A 27,035-nucleotide genomic window follows, 5' to 3' on the forward strand; every position below is an offset into this window, starting at 1 on the left:
ACATGGATCTTGCATCGCCCCTCCTTTAGTCTCCTTCTATGGAGAGTAATTATAATGTTGTTAACATGTGAATGCGATTTGGGCGGTCTTCCTGCTGAGTGAAATTCACATAGTAATGAGTAAAGTTTAACGAAGCATACATGGTCTAATTAATCAAATTTAAAACTTTAAAAACAATTCATATTATTTGCCAATGGGCGCATTGGAAAGTTGCGATTCTAAGGTTTCTGTCAATGTTTTTGTTGCGTTTGTATGATAACAGCACGTGAAGTTAATCATCCAAATAGAAACGAAAGTTAATTTCATTTTGTCGAGCTCCGCTGGCGGAGCTCTCGACCCCAGAGGGTTAAACATGTATGGTATTACGCACAGCTATTTTGAATGGTGCCCAGGCGTCACAAATGAGCGTATATTTCACAAACGAATTGTCCAAGACAATACATGACCACTGAGTCTCGAAAGGGAGATCTCTATGCTTGAAGACAATGGTAAGGTTGTATATTAATTCCATATTTAGTCGCAGATATTGACTGTAGAATGACATGGTATAATTTTTGAAAAATTTCTCGTTTATTTCAGTGTTCAGTGAGCAGCGTTTTTAACAGCTGTACTGGCATACTGTCGGCTATTGTTGGCTTTATCTTGTTGCTATGACGGAATACAAATTTTTAGTGGTAAAAGAATGTTTTTATGTATCTCCAGATAGACACTATTGTCCAGTGTGGGGGGTGTAGTTACAGATGAGACTGCAGGGAGGGGGTGCTTGGTAAATGGATGACTAGTGCGACAATGGTGGTGCTGCGAAACTCCGTATTTGGCATAGTTGTCCTGAATCGTCTACTAATAAAGCTAGAACACAGAGTTTGTGTTTTGAACTCATAATTTGGTTGCAGGAGCACAGAATGTCTGAGTTGCGCAATCTCAGGACGTCAGCGTCATGGGCGCTAGGTGTTTATGCCAACAAGTTAAAATTTGTGATTTTGACTTTTGTTGTGTAGAAAATATTCAGTGTTTTACTAATTAGACTGAGATCACTGGAACACTTTCTTATGCCTTCTGGATGCAATACGCATCCAGCATTACAACTGAAACGTCATTCAAATTAAAAAATGTTAGCATAGGAAAGTTTTTCGTTGCTGTTTTTTTTCTTTTTTCTTTCATATGGTGATTACGGAGGCACTTCAATATCAAATGAATATTACTTCAAGGGAAATGATTTTACACAGAAATTGTGTAAATTCCTCTTATAGAAAAACTTTTTCCTTTTCCCATGTAGCATCTCATTTTCAACTCCCTGACCAATTGCCTGGGTCCCCGTAAGCTACTACACAGCGGAAAGCTGTACAAGACCAAGAGTAACAAGGAGCTGTATACCTTCCTGTTCAATGATTTTCTGCTGCTCACCCACACCGTCAAGCAATTCTCCTCCTCAGGGGGGGACAAACTCTTCAGCCCCAAGTCCAACTCACAGTTGAAGGTGTACAAGACTGTGAGTACCACACAAGGAGCTAGTGCTTTCCAGCTGCTTTATGTGTAGTTTGAAGACATACAGTAGGTCTTATAAATGCACAAGATGGCCGAACGTGGAGAACTACTCACCCCTCTCATATCTTACAGTAGCTACCACACTCTAGAATTGTACAGCTCACATTGCACAGCATACACATACTGTACCTATAATTCTGTTCACCAGAGCTACAATATTATTTGGACTATGACTTTTTCCTGAACACTTAGCCATTTAATCTCTGACTCAGTACTTAACCTCAAAGTATCACTTTAGGCACTTAGGTTAATTATAGTGGTTGGAGGGCAACCAATTATACAATTATGGGTGCACTGAAAAGCTTGTTGCCGTAAAGGTTCTAGTGTCTTAATCAGTTTTGTCAACTCGTATCCAAAAAAAGGTCTGTGGTTGAAGATCATGATTACCTATTAGATGAATCAGTCGTTATAGTTATGAGCTTCAACAGATGCCTGCACTCATGACAGCCCTGCAGGGACGAGACTGGACATCACTGCAGGGTGACTGAATTAATTGAAATAATTGCAGTAGCACAATGTGTTGATTGCTTAAGATCTGGCTTCAGAAGGACGTATGTCGACTGTATCTCTTGATGTTTGAGTGGTATTAAGGTTGACAAGTCAAAAATAATTAATGGCCCAAAGTAGGATCATGGCAGGCTGACTTATATTTTCCAACTTTGATTAAACCACTAGAACCCTAAAAGGAAATTGATCCAGTAGGGCGACAGTGTAGTATAATAGGTAAGAAACTGGTCTTGTAACCTAAAGCTCACAGGTTCGATTCCCACGTAGGACACTGCCATTGTACCCTTGAGCAAGGTACTTAACCTGCATAGCTTCAGTATATATCCAGATGTATAAATGGATGCAATGTAAATTCTATGTAAAAGTTGTGTAAGTTGCTCTGGATATAAGTGTCTGCTAAATGCCTACAATGAATCAGACAGAGTATGATGGTTGAGTGTCTGTCTGGAATGAAAGCAAAACCAAACACTCGTGGGTCTATTTTTCAGCACAGTTCAGGTCAAATATAAAATTCAGATTTTTCTGTTGTGCTGTTATTTTTATCCATTGGCTTTTCCAACGTATGTGCTCAGATCGTATTATCACAAAACTGTCTCTTGATTTTGAAAATCTTTGCTTTGAGATATTTTTTATGTATTCTGTGTTGTGGTGATGCATGGCAGCCATTTTGTGCTGGAACGCTCACCACACATATGCTATGTTGTAGAGCAGGTGTGTCAAACTCCAGTCATGGAGGGCCACAGTTTCTGCAGGTCTTTATAGTTTGCTTTCAATGAGCATGGGCATCTCGAACAAGGTGTGTGGACTCCTAAGCCAATCAATGACTTAAATGAATCACTGGTGCTGAAACACACTGAATGCTAGCAGACACTGCGCCCCTCCAGGACTGGAGTTTGACCAGTGGTGTAGAGGAAGGATATATTTTTGAGCCAAATAAACTTTAAAATGATTAGGTGACCAGATAGAGCTGGATTATAAATTATTCCAGGACACAGGGGAACTACCTGCTCTTTGCAATAAATGCCAGGGGTTCAACCTTCAATTAATCATCGCTCTAAACATACACCTCTCTGGCTGTCGCCTCTCCTGAACTTCCTCCACAGCCTGTGTTCCTGAACGAGGTCCTCGTCAAGATGCCCTCCGACCCTTCTAGTGATGAACCAGTCTTCCACATCTCCCACATTGACCGTGTTTACACCCTCAAGACAGAAAACATCAATGAGAGGTGATCCAAGTTACTTCAGAGCAAGGGATTTACAGATAGAATGCATATAAAGGGAAAATCGCCTTTTTAAAAATGTATATTAATTTTCTGTTTTTATTAAATTTTAGTATTACTTTCCATAGATTTATCTTCCGTTTTATGTTCATTTCCAATTTTCATTCGTCAGTTTGTATGTAGCATACTTATGTTCCTACAGCACTGATCATGCTTTATCGATCCATTGATTCCTTAAGGACGGCCTGGGTCCAGAAGATCAAAACCGCGTCAGAGCATTTCATTGACACAGAGAAGAAGAAGCGAGAAAAGGCATATCAAGGTGAAGCTCAAGGATGGCTGTAAACTTTTTCTGATGACAGAACACTCATTTTTCTCCTCCCTCTTTCTTCAATGCTTTCCATATACTGTAGGAACTTCTACGATTTTTGCTAACATTGCTGCTTATTTTTACATGGGCATTGTTTGACCCCGAGAATTGACGTCTGACCTTTGAGTCAAGCAGTGATGTCCCTCTGTATCTGTTGTCTTTCTGAACCATGCTCTAAGGGACTGTTAACTTGTTTCATCTTTTTGCTGTCCTGATCCTTGAGAATATTTTTTCCCCCCATCTCTCCAGCACGCTCTCTGAAGGCCAGTGGAATCGGGCGCCTTCTGGTCACCATATTGGAAGCCACAGAACTGAAGTCCTCCAAACCTAATGGTGAGGGCCAGAGTCTTGATAATTATACCACTCTTTCGCCTATTTCTTCTTCCAGTGAACTGGCACTGAACACTAGGGTTGTGCCATATCCAAAATTTCTCATCGTCAATATGCTTCAGGAATAACTCAACATTCTGATTTGTATTGGGGGGGGGGGGGGGGGGGCGGCTGTGTGGTGTAACAAAAATGACACCACACAGTGGCAACATTCAGCTCTAATTGCAGTAGCCAAACAGGTTTGCTTCCTTTACCTCCTTTACCTAAGGAGGTCATGCTGGTAGATTGCGTAGATTGTGTCTAAAATGCAGCAGTTAAAATTATAATTCTTCTCATTTTCATCACTCTTCCCTACTGCTTCACAGACAGGTATGCTTGATTGACATGAAATGTGATCAATCTTCTGCTGTTGAGAACTTTGTTGCATTAAGCATGCCCAATCATGATAGACACGATTATGCACTCAATTTTCTTGCATGGTCATGTAAACATTGTAATAGTAACACAATAACTTTGCCAGTGCATTTTATATGGGGCAGAGCAGTCATGTCCGACAAATATCAGACAGATAATGATGTAAATAAAGTTGGGATTTTGTCCAGATGCTTCTGGTCTAATAATTTCACATGTATGCCAATACTAGTTTCTGTATAATTTTGCTTACATTTTTAAGTGAGTTTTTTAACTTTGCCAATGCATTTTATATGGTGCAGGGCAATCGTGGCGGTGACATAATAAATCTGGTATATTTTTGGCAGGGAATTTCGCTTTCAATATCCAATGGATAATGATGTTTTAAATCTAAAGCTAGGATTTTTCTTTTTCCAGATAGGATACTGGTTAAACAATTTAACTTTTATGCCAATACAGATAGAATTCTACTTGATTTTGGAAATAGTTTAACTACACACACGATAAAGCTACTGGAAAATGTAGCTGTAAGCTAGTAGCGCTACCCAACACTAGATATATAGAACACTACTAGATTACTGCAATACTCAGTGTATATTTGTATTGGTCAGCTCTCACATGTAAAACAGCAGTTTTTGGACCTTGATATCTCCACCATTTCAAAACATATCTCAGTGTCATTTTGCACGTGGAATACAATCGCCAGGGACTTGCCAATTATTTCAGTAAGCCGTTATGGACTGTGGATCCTCCTAAAAAATTTACATAAAATTCTGACTTTTTTGGGCATATATACCTTAATTTAAACCCAACGGATCCTGACATAAGACCCCTCAGTCTATCAGTCATTTTGAGACATGTGCTCCCATGGCTGTAGGCTGTATTCTTAATTTGGAGGCCAAAATGTCCATAGTCTTAACATGGGGAGACAATGCATATTTTATAAAACATCTGAAAAAACACCACTCAAAGGAGTATGGTGACTTTTCACCATTATTTTTTTATTTTTGGGTTCACCTGATAGCATTGGCAACAATATTCCTACCTCCTAGTATATCAGAATCTGTAACTAGCTGTTCCACTCAGTCTTGTTGTCTTGTTGCTTCAAAAGCAAGAGAATGCAAGTGCATGCTCTTGATTTTAGCTCAGGCCAAAATCACTAAAGCACCCACATCACTATCTTCCGAGACATCAGTGTGTTGCCTTCCATTTCAGTGCAGGATTATGTTTTCTGTGACTGAAGTGAACTGCTTCTCTTCCCATTTCAGGGAAGAGTAACCCGTACTGTGAGGTGACCATGGGTGCACAGTGCTACAACTCCCGTACTCTCAACGACACGCTCAACCCCAAGTGGAACTTCAACTGCCAGTTCTTCATTAAGGACCTATACCAGGATGTCCTGTGTATCACCCTCTTTGAGAGGGACCAGTTCTCCCCTGATGGTCAGTCCATACAAATATATACGCGCACGTGCACACAGGAGACCCCCACACACATAAGCAGGGATAGCTCTTAAACTGTGAAAAGCAGCTTATTCACTTCTGAAGCTAAGTGGTGTAGTTGGCTCAGCCTGAGATTTAACTCCTCCCTAAAGTCATTGTAACTGGCCCATTTCAATTTGAGCTTCAAGTTTGCCTGTCAAGGACATAACCTTCTGGCACTATGAACCGGCCAGCTGAACTAATGACCTGTCACATAACCCTGGCTAAACTGCTGTATAATTATCATATGCTGTGATGTTCCTTTACACATCCTAACAATACTTAATCCTGGTCCTGGAAAGATACAGCGTGTGCTGGGTTTTTTTGATGTAGTTCAGCCTTTAACTGAACTGCTCTCTTGGATCTTAACTGGCTGTGGAATTTAAGCTGAATCTGAAAACCACAGAACCATCTAGAGAGAAAGCCTATAAAGTGAAGATGAAAAAGCAACCGACAATGTCACATGATGCAGCTCTGATATATGTTTTGGCTGGTTTCCTCCACAGACTTCCTGGGTCGCACAGAGGTTCCTGTTGCGACCATCAAGAAGGAGCTGGAGAACAAGGGCCCTGCAAACCGGCGGCTGCTCCTGCATGAAGTTCCGACGGGGGAGGTTTGGGTGCGGTTAGACCTGCAGCTGTTCGACCAGAAAACGCACAAGTGAGGACTAGCTGTGTCCACACGCCCATCTCCTGATCACTGCCTGCTGAAAATCTGGCATCCCCTTCCCCTGCCATGCCCTGGATGTCCTTCAACTACTGTGGAGCTTGTCATTGGCTGATAATGTAGTCGCACTGGGCCAATCATAGAATGGCTACACACTAGTGGTTCTTCTTCATTGCTTCTGTCACCAACCCAGCTACTGTGACGATGCCAATTGCTTTTGCATATGGAGGCCATAATAGAAGGGGTATACTGTATATTTCGGAAACCATCATTATTTAAAGATTTTCTTATCCATACATCCCGAGAGGATTGTAGAATGTAATGTACAGACAAGAGGACATGTCTGACCAAAACTGTTGTTTATCACTGGATATGGGAATATCTCAGGATTTCTCAACAACACACACACACACACACACAAAGGGCTGTCTTCCTCCTGCTTCATTTGAAATCAATATCTCCTTCATTGATTGTAATCTGCACTGACTACTTTTCTATTAGAATAAATCTTTCTCCAGTCCTCTATTGCATAAGTAACATAGAATAATGTTAAATGCTTCAGTCAATATTGACTTTTTTGACCTGTTCATAAGAAAGAAAAAATAGTTTGAAACTGATTTCTGCCATGACTAATGTTTATATATCTGTGTGTGTGTGTTTATGTATGTGTGTATGTATGTATGTACGAATGTATGTATGTACTTTTGGGTTGTTTTCAACATGTTTTGGTTGTGCTGCCACTGGTAGTCTATCTCTTGTCTAAACCTTATGGTAAGTCTATCTCTCGGCTGCTTTCTCTTGAGAAAAGTCTGATTTTTCAAGATACATGATAAAGTGAGGGCAAAAACCATCAGTGACTCCAAACATTTAATCAATATTAGATTGTGTTTATGCTTCATGGCAGAATTTTATTTATTTTAATTTATATGTTGGTCTGTGTGTGGTCTGTGTAATACTTGGAAATTGAATATTGGATTCCTGGACTTCGGTTGGAATCAATATTCAGACTGTTTTTCTCACAATTACAAATTATTATGAATAATAGAATTTAGGCCAAATTTACTATTTCCATATATAATGTAGTTGTAAGCAATTAGAGCCACAGTTCTGTTGTACCAAAACTGCAATTTCCCTCAATTAAAAAATTAAAAAGTGTTACTTTTTGTTGTTGTTTGCAGAACATTTTTATTTCAAACCTGTGTATCAAAAAGTGATATTGTGTCATTGAATGGTCTCCAAACCTCTTAATGATTTGAAAATTTATTACAATACAAGTTAGTGAGAGTCAAGTAGTTTGCATATCTACATGCATTAACTGTTTTTAATGTATGTATGGTAAGGTGCTGAGCCATCTTCAAGTTTGCTGAGATACCCCACTTTGCACCAAACATGTAAGATTGGGAAATATTTCTGACTGGAAGAAAAAAAGGAAATAATTGGGAGGTAAGTATTGCATTTAAATTAGGACCATAATTTGAGATGTAAAGTCACACGTTGCTATTCATAGGATCATTAATGGGGTGTAAAAAAAAATTATGTTTTCCAAATCTGGTAGTTGTTCTTGGTCTAAGCAAACATTACAGCAGAATAGTAGCTGTTTTTACTGTGTCAACATTAACAGAACATCATATGTAGAGGGGGAAAGCATTACAGCAAATGAATTTGTTTGAGGGTTGAGAAACCACAGATAGTACTGACATGACTGAACCATTTCCTGACTAAATTTATTCCATTGTCCCATCTTTCCCTTTCATGAGTAGGCATGACCAATGTGAAATTAATTTTTGATCACACAGTGTAACTGGAATTTTTTCTCAATAACCAACAAATCTATTTCAGTGTTATCCCTTGTAACAGTATAACTTCACACTAACACCCCTCAGAATAGTCAAATTTTTCCTATTGTACTTTATAAATTTGCATTTGTGAACAAAAAATTAAAAATGTGATATTTGTATGTAGCGCATTCACAGTCCGGGTTGCATTAATTGAACAATTGGGTGTTCCACGTACAAGTATCTTAGTTTTATTATTTTTCTTTATTTTTTTTCCTGACACAGTACACACTGATACACACACATCAGCATACATGTATCATCTGCAGAACTGAAAATGAAGTGAGAATACCATAAAATTACTTTATTTCTACACAAATAAAAATTATAATCAGATCTTGTATGCAATGCAATTTAGTCTTTAGTCTTTAATCTTTTAATTTTAGTTGTTCTTACTGTATGTACATCTTGTGACTTTCTTTTCCTGATGGAAAATAAGCTGTGAGGCAGCATGTATGTTTGGACTGTTAGAAATGGCCCTCACTGGGGATGCAGCTGCAGCCTTTCTTCCACCATGTACTACAGTGTACACTACTACAGGAAACACTTTTAATTTGAGGCAAAGCATCCAAGTAAGATTCACTGAATCATACAATTGTTTGAGACAGTCAATTAAAGAACCCGGCCATGTTTTCCCCACTGATCCAGATGTGTATTGATGTTTTTACAATTTGTAATAAATTGGGAGCTGCAAACGTTTGAAGCAGGAAGTCAATAAGTGGACGTTAGTGGTGTGCGACTAAAAACTGGAATGACACATTTCTAAACTTTTATGCAACCAAATACACTGAAATAAGTACTCACTCCCATATTTCTGGGTAGTTCCTCTTTTGAGTTTTACTTTGCCATCACTACAGGCATATGCATTCCAGTTATACGGCAACTGCTTAAAGAGTGCCGCATAACTTTGAGATTCAAGTGCAGTGTCAACTTGAATCTCAAAAATGCATTTAAGAGGATCCAGATTTGAAGAATCTTTTTTTGGTTGTAATAATGTGGTTGTGGTGGTGCATTATTGCAATGATCTTACTGCACTCCTTGTACTCTCAATATACAAACACTTAAACAATTAAAGCCGCAAGCGGCGTTGGGAGGGGTCCAAGCATTGGCACTATCGCGCCCCCTATGGAGCAATTTTAAAATGGCTTTGTCCTCATGATCATATACCTTCACCCAACATATCTACTGAATATCATGATGATTGTATAAACTATTGATGACTTATGGCCAATTTTGTGCTAAGAGATGCTGGCGGATGACTTAGTTGAGTCGCCATGGATATATCCTGGCTGCTTCCCGTAAAGTCCTTTACTATGTTGTAACACTTAGATGGCATGTTGTAACAGTTAGATGGCCCGATGTGTATGTACAGCTGCAGCGCTTCCATGCCGCAACTAAAAAAGTCACACTAGTGTTGTCACGACACCAAAATTTTGACTTTGATACCAATACCAGGTGTAGTATCACGATAATTGACACTGAAACGATACTGATTCAATACTCAGTACCTAACGATACTGAAATTACCTTAATAGATCAGAAACGTAATGTCCACAAGGGTTGACCACATTTTCGAATTCACGGTTTATTAAAAACCTGGTTTATTAACAACCTTTAAGTTGAAGCCTGTTCAACATATCAATAAGCATAGGCCTATAGTGTCACAACAGTAAACCATAGAAAACTATATTAAATATATTTCAAAAATTAAACAATTGTAAAGTAAATTATCTGTAAACAGGTCTTTCACTTAAAAATATATCTAAAAACAGCATATTTCAATAACAATACAGCATCTTCCTATAATAAAATATTTACAAATTAGAACAGCTATTGCTACTGAAGTGAACTGAGTCTAAGCTTGCGCTGTATCAACCACAAAGAATGCACAAGCACAGGTCACCTCACTTGCCAACCTTATTTGCTACTGCCAGCGAAGATTCTGACAAATTACACTTTTCATCCTCTCAATCGGTAATGCGGGAGACACATTTCCCTGGCTTTTACATTTGACACAAAATTACCGAACGTCGGAAAATTCTAATACCTAACCGTTTCTTTTTTTTTTTTAAGTGCCGAAAAAGTGCTGAAGTTTCGGTATACCGCGCAACACTACGTCAGACACATATTCCAATCCACTGCTCAGTTTAGCAGAGAATGCACATTTCAGAGCGCCTAACAGACAGATAGAACAATAACACATACATTTCAAATAATAAATACGACACTGAGAAAAAAACTAAACAAAAAACGAAATATCAACTCGCGACCTGTGTGCTGTGCGCAGAGTAGTCTACCGTATTATTTAATTATACATAGGCAGATAAGAAAATTTTCGGTTACGCTGACCTATAAAACGCTATTCCAAAAGCAAAATCGGACATGTTATACATCGTTAGAAAGCTTATACTCTCACCTACTGAATAAATGAATTGTCAATCAAGCCAAATTGTACTAAAAAGGGCGACAACGCCGTAAGCAACAGGTGTGGTATTACGCACAGCTATTTTTGAAGGTAGCCGACCCAGGCGTCACAAATGCCTGGGTCGGCTATTTCACAAACGGATTGTCCGAGACAATATATGACCACTCAGTCGCAAAAGGGACATCTCTACGCGTGAAACCAACGGTAAGATTGTATATTTATTCAATGTTTAGTCCCAGAGATTGACTGTAGAATGACATGGTATAATAAAAAAAACTTTGTCTCGTTTATTTTGTTATTCAGTGAGCAGCATTTTCACTGCTGTATTGGCATATTTTAGGGCTAATGTCGGGTTTATCTTGTTGCTACGGAATATTACATTACATTACAGGCATTTGGCAGACGCTCTTATCCGGAACGATAGTACAACAAAGTGTATAATCATAATCAGGAACACGTGTGTCGAAAACCCTAGAGGGCAGTAGCCTACCGTTCCAAGTGCAGGGAACAACCGTTCAACTTGGACCCTGTAGGTTAAACTGATTAACACTAACACAAACAAGAACAGCAACAATGCAGTCTATGCAAAAATACAAGCAATAGTTAAGACTAGTGAAGTCACCTACGAAACAACTACCTAGTTACAACCCTAAGCTTACAGTCAATTTAGAGATTAAATTGAGAATACGATTTCTCTCAGCATAATGACGGATTCAAAGACTAAACGAACTCACTCAATATTGTCTTCAAATGGATCCACGCCATGAAAAGTAATGATTCATCCTCTCAAAAAGCTTTTACTAACAAACTTTTAGTAACAAAAAACGAAATATCAACTCGCCACCCCTGCTACCTGCGCTCAGCGTACCGTATTATTTATTTAGACATTGGCAGACTACAGCATAAATTGCGTCTTTTGTTTATATTCAATATTAGAAATTGCAGCGAGAAACTGCAGCTGAAGACACAAGATAGTTTGTTATGTTATGGTAGCAACGGAACGAAGCGGACTATACATGTATTGCCATCATTGTTTTGTCATACCAGCGTGTTTTCGTGCGTTTGCACAGAAACTCAAAACCTACCAATAAAATGGTTTAGCTATTTCTCAGCATAATGACAGATTTAAAGACTGAACGAACTCACCCGATACTGTCTTCAAATGGATCCATGCCAAAGGAAAGTAATTATTCATCCTCTCAAAAAGCTTTTACTAACAAACCTTTAATAGCCTAGCATGCACTCTGGCTGGCACTGTCTTCCATTGCTTCCCCGACGTTCAGACCCTCCCCTCACTGATAAAAACTAGACCCTACGGTGTCGGATTACTTGCGTCGCCATGGATGTCGCTTGCCGTAAAGAAGTTTACTAGATGTCGTAACACCTAGATTTGGAGCTCCAGCTCTTCCGCACCCCAACTAATAAAAAAGTCCAAATGGCGGGCAAACAATATAGCGGACATAGGTGCTCCCAATGGCAAAGTTGTAGAGCACATTCAGATGCATTGGTCGATTAAGTTTTGTGTTGATCTGACTTACGGTGTGGGAGTTATGACCTTTTCAACATGACCCTTTGTAATAGCGCCACCATCTGGCCGACATAGGTGATTTTTAGTGCCTGAGTAGTGGGGGGCCATAGGAACCCACCTACCAAATTTGGTTGGTCTACAACTTATGGTTGCTGAGCCTCAGACACGTTTAGCGGATAAAAATAATAATAATAATAATAATAATTAAAGCCGCAAGCGGCGTTGGGAGGGGTCCAAGCATTGGCACCATCGCGCCCCCTATGGAGCGATTTTAAAATGGCTGTGTCCTCATGGTCATACGCCTTCACCCAACATATGTACTGAATATTGTGATGATCGTATAAAAAATAGATGACTTATGGCCAATTTTGTGCTGAGACGCTGGCTGATGACTTAGTTGCGTCGCCATGGATGTGTCCTGACAGCTTCCCGTCAAGGCCTTGACTATGTCGTAACATTTAGATGGCATGTCGTAACACTTAGATGGCCGAGCGTGTATGTACAGCTGCAGCGCTTCCCTGCCGCAACTAAAAAAAGCGCCACACTAGTGTTGTCACAATACCAAAATTTTGACTTTGATACCGATACCAGGTTTAGTATCACGATACTCGATACTGATAAAATACTCGGTACCTAACAATACTGAAATTACCTTAATAGATCAGGAACGTAATGTCCACAAGGGCTGACCTCATTTTCAAATTCATGGTTTATGAACAACCTGGTTCATTAACAACCTTTAAGTTGAAGCCTCTGCAACATATGAATATGCATAGGCCTATACTGCCGTCCAAAGGCTAACCGCAGTAACTACATTTTTGGTCGAAATTGAGTTATAACTAAAAATGAACTTCTTGATATCTGTTTTATCTTGTGACAAAGTTTCAGAGTTCAATTTTTCTTTGTTTTAGAGAAAAAACTGTATAAAAATTGCAGTAACTACAAAATCCGACTCAAAACCATGGCAGACCGCAGTAACTGCGGTCTGCTTTGGGATCCTACCGGCCGATTTCACGCTTTACCCATCTAAGTTAGCCTACCTCACGCAGCTGCTTTGGGATTCTACCACCAGCCGATTTCACCCATCTAACCTCACACAACAACTCTGTTTGAGATGGCACTATCCAGGGGAAAGAGGATGGTGGATCTGGCCTTAAAAAGAAAATACCCAGGTAGGCTAAGTAACGATGACATTAAGCGTTGAGAAACTAGCAATCACATTATAAAATACCTGTCAGCCTCGCTATATATGCTGAGTGACAGGCGATGTTTAGTTAGCTAGCGTTAGCTTACCTACTCCCTGAAAGCTGTAACATCATCTGTAAATTCACATCATCGCCGATGCCATGTCATGCACTTAAAGATTGTTTACAATCTAGCCTACGAATTGCGGATATTTGCCATGAATACGAGCGCGGAGAAAGAAGTGCATGTATCCGCAAATAATGTTGATTAAAATGTGCACAATTTCATACTGCAAATGAAAATAAATGTAGACTATAAGGCCTAGGCTACTCACTAAAACTGCCTATTTGGGGAGAGCTGGCTATATATGATAGTATTAAGTAGCCTATTTTGTGGATTAATTATATTGCTACTCAGGGGAAAATCAGGGGAAGTTTCTGCCACTGCTTAGTGTTTAAAACTGATTTTTCTAAATCGCATTTATCATTTAAGCTCCCTAACACAATGCGAAGAAGCTGTGTGTCACTTTTCAATTGATTAGTCAGATCGTTTGCATGCTTGTTAATCACTGAAAATTAATTAATACAGTTTCAGATCAATGATTAGTTTAAAGGAAAGTTTTGCGCCCCACCAATTTTCAGCTCACCAGTCGCCGCTGTTTAAAACATGTAATATAATAAACAAATTTAACTGTGATTCAGTGTAGCCTTGTATTTATTCATTGTGTTAAATAGTAAAGACAAGAATAATGGAAATTATTAATGTGATTGTCATCAAGGCAACAACAGTGGTGGCGGTGACAACGATGATGAAAATGAAGATGATGATGCGAAGTTTAATTTATAGGAAAATTATTATCTAGATAGGTGAATTAGTAAAAAAGTGAAATGAAATGATATTAAGACTAAAATATGACATCTAAAATTCTCAATTTGTCCAGACTTAATTAAACATGCACAAATCCATAAGTAGAGTTGTTAAATACTGTTAAATACAATTATAACAAAAGAAAAACAAAATGTAAAAGCTGAAAGAAAACAACAACATTGTAGTTACTGCACTTTGCTTTTGCATTGCTCTTAGAACCATTTAAGGCAATGCAAAGGCAGAGTGCAGTAACTACATTTTTGGGGTCAAAGGTCAAAACAGCCGTCATGGTTTTTGGGCATAAAAATTACCTCATGAATACATGTACAATTAGTGCAATATCACTGATATACCTATAACCCATTTGGCTGGCCAGTTAAAACACTTTAAAGCCATTTTTCTCAGTTTTACCCTTTGCGTAGTTACTGCAGTTATGCTTTGTAGGGCAGTATAGTGTTACAACACTGAACAATGGAGAAATATGTTAAATATATTTCTGAAATTGAACAGTTGTAAACTAAATAATCTTTAAAACAGGTCTTTAACCTTTAAATAGATTTAAAAACAGCATATTGTAATAACAATACAGCATCTATCTATAAGAAAATATTTCCAAATTGGAACACCTATTGCTACTGAAGTGAACTGAGTCAAAGCTTGCGCTGTATCAGGAAAGAGAATGCACAAGCGCAGGTCACCTCACTTGGCAACCTTAGTTGCTACTGCCATCTAGCGAAGATTCTGACAAACTACACTTTTCATCCTCTAAATCAGTAATGCGGGAGACACATTTCCCTGGCTTTTACATTTGACGCAGAACTACCGAACTTTCGGAAAATTCAAATACAAAACCGTTTTTTTTTTTTTTTTTTTAAGTACCGAGACAGTGCTGAAGTTTTTATATTCCGTGCAACACTACCTCAGACACATATTCCAATCCATTGCTCAGCTTAGCAGAGAATGCACATTTCAGAGCGCCACAGAGACAGATAGAATAATAACACATGAATGCACATTTCAAATAATAAATACGACATTGAGAGAAAACGGAAGAAAAACTGAATATCAACTCGCGAATTGCGTGCTGCTCGCAAAGAAGCCTACCGTTTAATTTATTTATTTAGACATTGGCAGATGAGAAGAGTTTCAGTAACGCTGACCTATAAAACGCTATTCCAAAAGCAAAATCAGACATGTTATACATCGTTAGAAAGCTTATAATCTCACCTACTGAATAAATGAACTGTCAATCAAGCCAAATTGGACTAAGAAGAACGACAACGCCGTACGCAACAGGTGTGGTATTACGCACAGCTATTTTTGAAAAAATCCGACATTTCACAAACGGATTATCCAAGACAATATATGGCCACTCATTCGCAAAAGGGACATCTCTACGCGTAAAACCAATGGTAAGATTGTATATATATTCAATGTGTAGTCCCAGATATTGACTGTAGAATGACGTGGTAATTAAAAAAAAAAAGTTAGTCTCGCTTATTGCGTCATTCAGTTAGCAGCGTTTTCACTGCTGTATTGGCATATTTTAGGGCTAATGTCGGGTTCATCTTGTTGCTACGGAATATTGCATTACATTACAGGCATTTGGCAGACGCTCTTATCCAGAGCGATGTACAACAAAATGTACAACCATAACCAGGAACAAGTGTGTCGAAAACCCTAGAGGGCAGTAGCCTACCGTTCTAAGTGCAGGGAACAACCGCATTGTTCAACTTAAACCCTGTAGGTTACACTGATTAACACTAACACAGACAAGAACAGCAACAACGCAGTCCATGCACAAATACAAGCAATAGTTAAGACGAGTGAAGTCACCTACGAAACAACTACATAGTTACAACCCTAAGCTTACAGTCAATTTAGAGATTAAATTGAGAATACGATTTCTCGCAGCATAATGACGGATTTAAAGACTAAACGAACTCACCCGATATTGTCTTCAAACGGACCGTATTACTTATCTAGACATTGGCAGACGACAGCATAAATTGCGTCTTTTGTTTATATTCAATATTAGTAATTGCAGCGAGAAACTGCAGCTCTAGGTCGTTATGTTATGGTAGCAACGGAACGAAGCGGACTATATATGTATTAGGCTACCGTTAATATTTCATTATACCAGCGTGTTTTCGCGCGTTTGCACAGAAACTCAGAACCTATCAATAAAATGGTTTAGCTATTTCTCAGCATAATGACTGGTTTAAAAATTAAACGAACTCACCCGACACTGTCTTCCAATGCTTCCCGACGGTCAGATAGTCCCCTCACTGATAAAAACTAGACCCTACGGCAATAGTTAAGACGAGTTAAGTCACCTACGAAACAACTACCTAGTTACAACCCTAAACTTACAGTCGATTTAGAGATTAAATTGAGAATACGATTTACAGCATAAATTGCGTCTTTTGTTTATATTCAATATTAGTAAATGCAGCGAGAAACTGCAGCTGTAGGTCGTTATGTTATGGCAGCAACTGAATGAAGCGGACTATGAGGCTACCCTCATTGTTTCATTATACCAGCGTGTTTTCGCGCGTTTGCACAGAAACTCAGAACCTATCAATAAAATGGTTTAGCTATTTCTCAGCGTAATGACAGATTTAAAGACTTAACGAACTCACCCGAAACTGTCTTCAAATGGATCCATGCCAAAGAAAAGTAATTATTCATCCTCTCAAAGCTTGACCGTAGCGTATTATTTATTTAGACATCTGCAGAGTACAGCATAAATTGCGTCTTTTGTGAATATTCAATGTTTGAAATTGCAGCGAAAAACTGCAGCTGTAGACACAAGATAGTCTGTTATCTCATGGTAGCAACGGAACGAAGCGGACTATATATGTATTACAGTCATTGTTTTATTATACCAGCATGTTTTCGCGCGTTTGCACAGAAACTCAAAACCTACCAATAAAATTGTTTAGCTTTTTCTCACCATAATGACAGATTTAAAGACTTAACGAACTCACCCGATACTGTCTTCAAATGGATCCATGCCAAAGAAAAGTAATTATTCATCCTCTCAGAAAGCTTTTACTTTTGGTAGCCTATCCTAGCATGCACGCTAGGTGGCACAGTCAGACCGTGCTTTCACTGCTAAAAACTAGACCTACGGTGTCGGATTACTTGCGTCGCTATGGTTGTCCCTTGCCGTAAAGAAGTTTACTCGATGTCGTAACCGTTTAGATTTGGAGCTCCAGCTTTTCCGCACCCCACCTAATGAAGAAGTCCAAATGGTGTGCAAACCATACGGCGGACATAGGTGCTCCCAATAGAAAAGTTGTAGAGCACAGTCAGATGCATCAGTCGATGAAGTTTTGTGTTGATCAGACTTACGATGTGGGAGTTATGACCTTTTAAAGTATGATCCTTTGTTATAGCGCCACCATCAGGCCGACATAGGTGGTTTTTAGTGCTTGAGTAGTGGGGGGCCATAGGAACCCACCTGCCAAATTTGGTTGCTCTAGGACTTATGGTTGCTGAGCCTCAGACATTTTAGCGGAGAAAGCTGCCACGCCCCAACGATACAGTTAAAATGGCGGGAAAACAATATGGCGGACACAGGTAGTCCCAATGGCAAAAGTATAGAGCACGTTCAGAGGCATATATCTATAAAGTTTTGTGTTGATCTAACTTATGGTGTGGGAGTTATGGCCTGTTACGCAAAACCCTTTGTTATAGCGCCACCATCTGGCCGACGTACGTGGTTTTTAGTGCCTGAGTAGTGGGGGCCCATAGGAACCCACCTGCCAAATTTGGTTGCTCCAGGACCTATGGTTGCTGAGCCTCAGACACTTTTAGCGGAAAAAAATAAGAATAATAATAATCCTAACAGATACAATAGGGTTCCACCAGCTTCGCTGCTTGGACCCCTAATAATTACAGATACAATAGGGTTCCACCAGCTTCGCTGCTTGGACCCCTAATAATAATAATCCTAACAGATACAATAGGGTTCCACCAGCTTCGCTGCTTGGACCCCTAATAATAATAATCCGAACAGATACAATAGGGTTCCACCAGCTTCGCTGCTTGGACCCCTAAATATGATTGTGTTTGAGGTGGGGTGAAGCATGCTGTGTCCGGGATAATAACTGGCCTCTTGAATGGGCTGTGGTTTTGAAAGGTTTTTGTTTTTTGAAGTGTAATGACTACAAGTAGATATTTGACCATCTTTAATTAATGTAAATGGTGACATACAGCGAGAGAGTATTGCACAAATATAAGGTGATGCCCCACACACCGCTATCTTGTAGTGGAGCTCGTCCCTGGCATCGGAGATCTCTTGAGCCAAGACAGAAGGGTCCAGGACCATTTCTTTCTGCTGCATTTTGGCAAAACCTCTGTTTCCTATCCATGCAATATAATGATTGTCCAGCAGTTTGCCCAGCACATAAAAAAGGCTTTACACACTAAGTTTTCTAAGTCAAGGTAATGAGAGTTGAATCCTTGGCCAGAACATTACTATTTAAAGTCCTGGTACAGGGCTGATTACTATGGGAAAGCTGTTTCAGTGGCAAGTCTGACACGAATGACCTAGTACAGGAGTGGCCAACCCTGCATCTACTGGTTCCTCTTTTCAGCCAATTTTGATGCAAAGAATCAGTTAACTATGTAAGGAATTGCTTTGATTGTTTTTATATGCTAAGCAACAAAAAAAAGTATTTGTGGGTTTCAGCAGCCAATTAAGGACTTGAGAATAAACTATTATTTAGCAAACCAATGGCTTAAATGAACCACTGGTGTTGAAAGGCATCTAAAAAGTGGCAGACTGAATTCTGACGTATGTGACCTGGAATATGCAGTATAATGCTGCGTCAGCAGTTTGTTATATTTGAGTCTGTTTATTGTGTTTATTATTATATTTTGAGCTAACTTAATTTCAAGCATAGACTGGGGCTATGTACATCTTGAGAAAGCACATTTATGCAAGCCTTACCTTATAAACAATTCATAAAGAGTTAAACCTAAATTTGCTAAATAAAAAAATACTTCAGATGTGGTGCAAATGCTATAGCTGCTGCAACTTGCCCATGTGCAGTGCTTGGCCGCAACTTAAAAACATACACTAATTACATTATCCAATAATTAGGTTTGTTGTGATGTGTCTTTTGAATACTCAGAAGCATTGTACCTGTTAGGCTTCTCAGTTGCCCCTGAGAGACGCATTGTTGCCCCGTAACAATACGACAATGGTACATGACCCAGATTAATCTTGAGCAACTCCTCTGTATGTTTGTGGGTGAAAACATGCCCTGTAATTAAAAATCCAAACAAAATTCCTGTTGCACTGGACATTTAATGTCACCAATTATGAAGGCTTCATTACTTACTAATCTGTTTAATAGGCTGATATGGACTCTATACGTGCATTAATTTCATTGACATCATATGACAAATGAGAGATAGCTCTGAAAAATCTAATCGTCAGGTTTTTCCAAGAAAATAAAATTTGGAGGTCACTGGACAAAGACTTAAGGAACAGAAAGCAAATGCACTACATGGCCAGAAGTACATGGACACCTGAACATTGCATTCCAAAACCATGGGCATTAATACGGAGTTGGCCCCCCCTTGCCTGCTATAACAGCCTCCACTTTTCTTGGAAGGCTTTCCACTGGATTCTGGAACATGGCTGCAGGGATTCACTTCCATTCAGCCACAAGACCATTAGTGAGGTTGGGCACTGATGTTGGGTGAAAAGGCCTGGCTTGCAGTTGGCATTCCAATTCATCCCAAAGGCGCTTAATGGGGTTGAGGGTCAGGGCTCTGTGCAGGTTAGTCAAGTTCTTCCACACCAAACATGGAAAACCATTTCTTTGTGGACCTTGCTTTGTGCATGGGGGCACTGTCATGCTGAAACAAGAAAGGGCTGTAGCATTATGATTTCCCTTCACTAGAAGTAAAGGGCCTAGACCATTATTCCTCCTCCACCAAACATGAAATGAAGCATGCTTCATCACACCAGAGAGCGTGTTTCCACTGTTCCAGAGGTGTTGTGTTTTCCAAGCATGACACTTGGCATTATGCACAGTGATCATAGGCTTGTGTGTTGCTGCTCAGCCATGGAAACCCATTTCATGAAGCTCCCAACTACAGTTGTTGTGCTGACATTGCTTCCAGACGCAGTCTGGAACTTGGTTTTAAGTGTTGCAACCGAGGATAGATGTTTCTTACGCGCTACGTGCTGCAGCACTCGGCAGTCCCGTTCCGTGAGCTTGTGTAGCCTATTCTACTGCCAGTGTTTGTCTATGGATATTGCATGCTTGATTTTGTGCACCTTTAAGCAACGAGTGTGGTTGAAGTAGCCAAATCCACTAATTAGAAGGGGTTTCCACATACTTTTGGCCATGTAGTGTACCATACATTTTATAGGATTGCATTGTTTCCCAAGTTTTCGCTGAATAAAGTAGAGTATACAATTATGTGTATCTCAACAAAAACACATTTTCAACGTACAAAAATGCCAAGTTACGCATACAAAGCACTGTCTATAAGCCATTAAAACTAAAAATCTAGGCCTGCCGTTAAAGGTATTGATATAAAAATGAGGGCAAGTTACAACAAACAATATCGGATAACTGTTGTAAAATACGCTATATAAATAAAATTTGATTTGAATTTGATTTGATATCTTAGCTCACACAAATTAAACTCTCTATTCCGAAGCAGTGCTGCCCAATGGTTCCTAAATTATTTCATGAAACTTGGCCCTGTGTATTTTCGTCTTACTACCTGAAGAGAATGTGGTCATTCAAAGGTTATGTGTCAAATGAAAATGAAATCTCAGTCATTTAAAGTGGAAATAATATGCAATTCACCTAAACTGTAAAAATGACAACGCTGTATGAACAATTGTCTGGATCCAGTGCTTTGGGTGTAGTATGAAAAGCACATGAATAAAATGCATTATTATTGACATTATTTTGTTTAGAAAATTGAGTTTACAATTAAGATTTTTTTTTAATTGTTTTACATTGAAAAATAAATTACACTATTGTATTTATTAGGCTAAACTTTACTTGACCCACAGTATATTACTGGGGCAAACATGTGGATAGGTTTGTAAGACTAAATATGTATTTATTAATCCAAAATATTTGTAATTTGTATTTTTTATCTGTATTTATTTATGCACCCCCCCCCCCCCCCCCCCCCCCTTCTCTAGTGTGAATGACTGTTTGTTTCTTGATATACGTGTCTGTTTGTAAATGTGAATGTTACATGCTGCTAGAAGAATGTCCCTACAGGAATAATGAAGTATTTTATCTATGTATTTACATATCTACCTCCAGTATGTATTTTACAATTGGTATTTACTTTCAGTTGCAAATATACAAGAACTTGTACATTTTGTAAAATTAACTTGACAACCAATTATAAACATATCCTTTCTGGAGTGCAAGTTTTTATCAGCTGTTTAAAACATCCATTTAAATGATGACTTCTTTCTTCCATGGGACATTTTTTGTTATTTGACACTGTGACAAAGTTTGAATGACCACATTCTCTTCTGATGGTAAGATGAAAAAAACACAGGGCGAAGTTACATGACATTGGGCAGCATTGCATTGGAATAGAGCTTGTTTAATTTGTGTGAGCTAAGATAGGCAATTTTATTTGTCGTAACTTGGCCTCATTTCAAAATCAATACTTTTAACAGTAAGTCTAGATTTTGCAAGTTTTAATTAATGGGTTATAGACAGTGCTTTGTATACCTGAGTAACTTAGTATTTTTGTACGGTGAAAACATGTTTTTGAGATATCATTTCTTTTTGTACTGTGCTTGTTATGAGTTGATAATAACATAAATATGCCTATAAATATATGAACCACAAGATAATTAAATCTGGAGAGAGACACATACATAGCCTACAAGTTAAACTGTAGACTCTAACTGTTAGTTGAGGTTTGGGTAACTTACAGCAACACTGTAGCTTCAGTGGTTGAATTTCATGATCGGTGACAACAAAGAAAATGACAACCTTGTCATAAATATTGTTTTCCCCCATCATTACCCCCTGAAGTGCCAATTTTTTCTTTTGAATGATTGTAGAGAAGTAATCCTTCATTGACTTAGTACACGTACTAACTTTGTTAGCAAATAACTTGCCTGACATCCAGTTTTCCAGCCAAATGCGTGGTTTTCAAATTATTTGTACATGTTGGGTTTGTGGTCCCAACCAGACAATTTAATGAGTAATTGATGCAAGAAATTTACGGGCAGTTTGTAATGTATTTGCATGTCTGCCTCTCCCTGATCTGACATTGGTTTCGAAGGGGTTTTCCCTGTTGATAGCGGTTCTGAGGGGATTCCCCCAGTCTAATGTCAGATGGAGGAGAACCCCTGGTCCAACAGCTCTGTTGTTCGCTTGCTAGGTAGCTAATCTCAGTGTTACAGGTAGAGAGTGGAAACTACTAGCAGCTAGCAGGTTTAGTGTATTCAACTTTTAACTATAGTTAACGTCATTGTCTAGCTAGCTATTGTTCTGTAATTTATAATATAATTTTTAATTTTTGGGTAATTATTATTAGTTAGCAAGCAAGCTAGCTGCCATTCTTCATAGAACCAAGACGGCAATCACAAAGTTTTTCCAACGTCCTTTTGCCTGTATATTAGTGTTCTGCAATTGGCTATTCAGATCAGATTTCTTAATTGGCAGATGCAGCTAAATGCCCTATGGAAGAATTATTGATTGTGGTATTGGAGCATTTGTAATGATGTAATCAGCAGGAAAAAGCAGAAGAGAGAAAAAAGTTTGGAGATTTATTGTGTAGACGTGTGAAACTGTTAGTGAATTCTGACAGTTTACATAAGGTATAGAAGTTAATGTTCTTAAGGGCTGAGAGTGTATTGTGGTTATTTCTATAGGAAACCCTGAAAAACTCCAAACTATCCGTGCTGTATAGGTATGGGGCATGCCACCCCACCAAGCCGTAACTTCCCAGTTCCTAGTGTTACATCCAACCACTGCCAATCCCTATGCTCCTTCATAGGGGTGAGCTAAACCTAGAATCAAAAATGTTTGACTGTAAGTAATGGGGAAAAATTACTAACCTGTTTGACAGTGTAGGACTGTCCTCATTTCTCTTGTCCTATCTCGTGATTGGAGCAACAGGGGGTCTTTCAAGGAAGGAGTGGACACCTGGAGAAAGCACTCATTCAGAACATGAAAATATTCTGAATCCTGTTACTCGGCGTCTTCACTATTAGAACCAGTAGGAAATTGTTCGTAGTTGTCCCATTTTTCAGATTTACAAACCTTTAAACTCCCTGAGCTTTCACAACTCCATACTACTGTCCAAGACATTGATTTTTTTGCAAATCCACTCACCTTAAAGTACCGTGGTCCACTGATGAGATGCAAAAATGGGTCGTATTCATTTGGATCATAGCTTTCCAATGACACAAAACCCTGTTTTGAAACAACCAGTATGTTTTATTGAGACATGACAATTTTGCTTGTGCATCCAATTGCTAAAATTGCTGTACAAGTTCTTGTTTAAATATAGCACATACAGTTGTTGTTTGAGAGGTAATGTTACTGTTAAGTGTGTGCCATTATCATCAGCCCTCAGCACACCTTAGTGTTGCAGTGCTCAAGATAGTGCAGTACCGCACTCCTCATCTTCTCTGCTTCTTTGCCCTGACAAAGTAAGTGATGGTCCCTGATGTTCTTCTGGATCGGCATCCAGACACGTTCTGTCCAACGCATGTGCAGAAGTTCTTTCTTCCTCAGCTCCAGAGTCCCCCTATGGCTCAGATAGCTATCCAAATCCTGCGACAAGACCCCATGGCATTACATGGCAAGTTGTGACAGTCGTCATCAAAGGTTTTGTAGAAGTAGGTAACATTTCTGTGGGAGCAATAAGGACTTTCAGCAATATCATGCTAGAATCATAATCACCACTTACCTCCTTTTCTCAGAGAGCACCACACTATTTATTACAATCTTTTATTTCAGGACATGCTTACCTTGACAAAACCCTTCTCTGTGTCTACCATTGGCCAGGTAATCAATCTGGCCTCCTGGTTTTCATGTTCTACAATTGCCTGGAACAGTATGAAAAAAGCAAAAAATGTAAATAAACAAAACCAGGTTTCAAGGATTTTTCCCCTAAGGTGACTCTGTAATATTTCCACTGAATTAATTTCAGTGTTGAATGCTAATATCATTGTGAGACTGTCTTCAACACCCAAGAGAGCTCTGAGGAAAATTCCAAAGAAATATGAAAATGGAGAGCATGCAGTGTTGGTTGTCATATAAAATAAATGACAAGGAGTGTCCATGCACAGTAAAAAGTTAAAATAGATACAACATAGATTGAACTGTTCCTGTTGGACTGATATAAATTTTGCAGAACTCAAATTAACACATTTTATTGCATGCATGAAAAAGAAGTGTATTTGTAATTTGTAATATTTCTTCATGATGATTTTGGATTATACGAGTCAAAAGTATTCTAAATATGGCACTGAACATACTTCATTAAACCTCCAATCACACTTTCCCTATGTTGTTAGTTCCTTCCTCAAGACAGCTAGCATCAGAGATAATGAAACAGTGACAAGATATTGCCTCAATGGAAGAGGGTTGTGTGTGGACCCATAATACACATTAGGACCAGACAGAAATTACAGGAGCCGAACAGCACAGATTGAGTGGTGAGTATGAGCAGTCACACTGTCTACAAATCCAAAATGAAAAACACCTTCCATTAACTTTTGCTCCCCTTAGGAAAACATCTAGTTAGCTTGATTGCTGGTTATGCATTAAGTGATATTAGCTTTCAGGTAGCTTCTAATAGTGCTGTTACTGTTGGAAGTGTAGTACTGTCAATCTTAGTAATAAAATAAGGCGAGAAAATAAAGATTTGGATTTCGGACATAAACCATCCACATTTTGTTTGTTTGAGTTTGTGCCCCTCATTCATTTTGGGAGCACTACGCTGAGCATGTGTTTATGTGTATGTGTACTGGTGAGTACAAGTGTATGTGCCCGTGAGAGGTCCATGCCTGCAATCGTCCAATGGAACTGTGTGACAGCCAACCCTCTGGAGCTCTCCGTTTCCCCACACATTTGGAGGGGAAAGGTATCCTGTTTCCTAGGCAGGATCTCCTGCTGTCTGACATAGATATCGACATGTCTTCATAACAACCTTTCTCTGCCCCTGCCTGCAAAACACACATCACAATCACTCTACAACATGTGCTTCAAGGCAACACTGTAGGCCTTGAGTTGTTGATCTTATGTCCACCCTATGTACCTATACTCATTTCAAGTTGTGAAAATCCTTTAAAAAATAAAAATAATTTTTTTTTTTTTTAAGAGGTGCCTGATACCACTTGACCTGTGTGTTTGCACCCCCCAATAGTGACCCAGATCTTACGATGGTTAAATTACAGCCAGGAATACTGAGCTACAAATGCCAACTACAAAACTGCCTGTAAGAATAGTGTCATTTTTGCCATTGTCATGTAACCTGATGCCTCTGGGCCATCAGGTCTCAACAAAGCAAACCCTGACATGATTCTAGTAGGCTGCAAAGAAAATACAGATATTGATGCATGCTAGCTACTGGTGTACAGTGACAACAGATCCACCCTGGCAGTCTCAGAAATGGGACGGGATAAATTAGACTGCATGCATACCTGATGCTGAAGTAGTATTTTACTATATGAACAAGACCTGAATTTGACAGCACCGTGGTGGCCTATCTTTTTTATCCTTTGAACCACTTCAGATCAACAGACAAGATACCCTTTATTTAGTACAGTTCCTCAACAAAATCATTTATATCCTGCACAGCAAGCTTACAGACAATCATTGGAACAGGTGTGTGAACGGTAATCATGCCAGCCTCCTGGGCCAGCCAATAGACCTTTCTTGTTCTGAACTGAAATGTGTCTCTGTGCCATTTATTAACTGGTTTGGTAACAATAGTTGTAATTAACCGAAAGTTTCGCAGAACTTCAGCAAACTAAAAATTACTTTGGCAAATTCAGGAAGATTAGCTCGCGGGCGCTTAACTGTGGAGATTACCTTGCTGCTGTAAACACCAAGTAACAATACGTTAACCAACTAGTTACATTAGGGAAGCAGGCTATCGCATTCCTCGTAACACGGCAGCTAGCTAGTTAGCTTAACTGTGGCAAGTAGCCAACTATACAACGTTATGCATGTAGCCTATGTAATTAGCCAGTGTCCCAACTGGAATAAATGATCACGCTTTGGTACATTAATTAACTTAAAATAGTATAAATAAATGGTTAGACTACAACAATCAAATGAACATAGACACAAATACTTGTTGACATGCTATTTTACTTGCTCGCCAGAGTAATGCTATAAGCTACATGTCACTAAAGTAGACTACCCTGAACAATATAGACCAAGGTTAATTAAAAACTGAAGACGCGGTCATTTTTCACATCATTGTTCTTTACTCACTTTCGTTCCCATGAGGAGCACCGCTTTGGATATCCAAGGGCATTAGCCTCCAGCAGAGGTCCAGTGTGGCTAAAATAATCTATTTCATATGGTGCTTAAACCTGTGAGGTGCCAAGACTTCATTCTTTTGCAAAGCGTGAATTTTGTTGCTACGGTGATGCACACATCCGCCGGTGTGGGCTGGATGTTTTGG

At 39.0% G+C, this 27,035-nt stretch overlaps 2 protein-coding genes across 8 annotated transcripts in view; one reads left to right on the forward strand and one right to left on the reverse strand.

The window, feature by feature from the left end:
• Positions 1 to 7,693, forward strand: part of itsn2b (intersectin 2b) — a 140,102-nt gene extending 132,409 nt beyond the window's left edge. For all 5 annotated transcript variants that reach the window (XM_035422487.1, XM_035422486.1, XM_035422488.1 and 2 more), the window contains 6 exons: positions 1,277 to 1,489; positions 3,156 to 3,277; positions 3,511 to 3,593; positions 3,891 to 3,974; positions 5,651 to 5,824; positions 6,370 to 7,693. In XM_035422487.1, coding sequence (XP_035278378.1) covers positions 1,277 to 1,489; positions 3,156 to 3,277; positions 3,511 to 3,593; positions 3,891 to 3,974; positions 5,651 to 5,824; positions 6,370 to 6,527 — 834 coding nt within the window. In that variant the 3' untranslated portion in view covers positions 6,528 to 7,693. The remainder of the gene's footprint in view (positions 1 to 1,276; positions 1,490 to 3,155; positions 3,278 to 3,510; positions 3,594 to 3,890; positions 3,975 to 5,650; positions 5,825 to 6,369) is intronic.
• On the reverse strand, positions 1 to 27,029 carry fam228a (family with sequence similarity 228 member A). 3 transcript variants are annotated; one of them, XM_035422502.1, is made up of 7 exons: positions 26,843 to 27,028; positions 25,408 to 25,566; positions 24,367 to 24,444; positions 23,975 to 24,169; positions 23,726 to 23,806; positions 23,449 to 23,536; positions 1 to 36 (listed from the first exon to the last, which is right to left on the reverse strand). In XM_035422502.1, exons 1-7 carry the CDS (start codon positions 26,852 to 26,854, stop codon positions 26 to 28), a joined length of 624 nt encoding a protein of 207 aa, XP_035278393.1. In that variant the 5' UTR covers positions 26,855 to 27,028; the 3' UTR covers positions 1 to 25. The 3 variants fall into 3 exon arrangements, with proteins under 3 accessions (XP_035278393.1, XP_035278392.1, XP_035278394.1); XM_035422501.1 differs by lacking the exon at positions 1 to 36 and adding an exon at positions 18,705 to 19,645 and having other exon boundaries at positions 26,843 to 27,029; XM_035422503.1 differs by lacking the exon at positions 1 to 36 and adding an exon at positions 20,214 to 20,246.
• Positions 27,030 to 27,035: the final 6 nt, after the last annotated feature.

This window comes from Anguilla anguilla, chromosome 6 (assembly GCF_013347855.1).
Source record: "Anguilla anguilla isolate fAngAng1 chromosome 6, fAngAng1.pri, whole genome shotgun sequence".
Classification (NCBI taxonomy): Eukaryota; Metazoa; Chordata; class Actinopteri; order Anguilliformes; family Anguillidae; genus Anguilla; species Anguilla anguilla.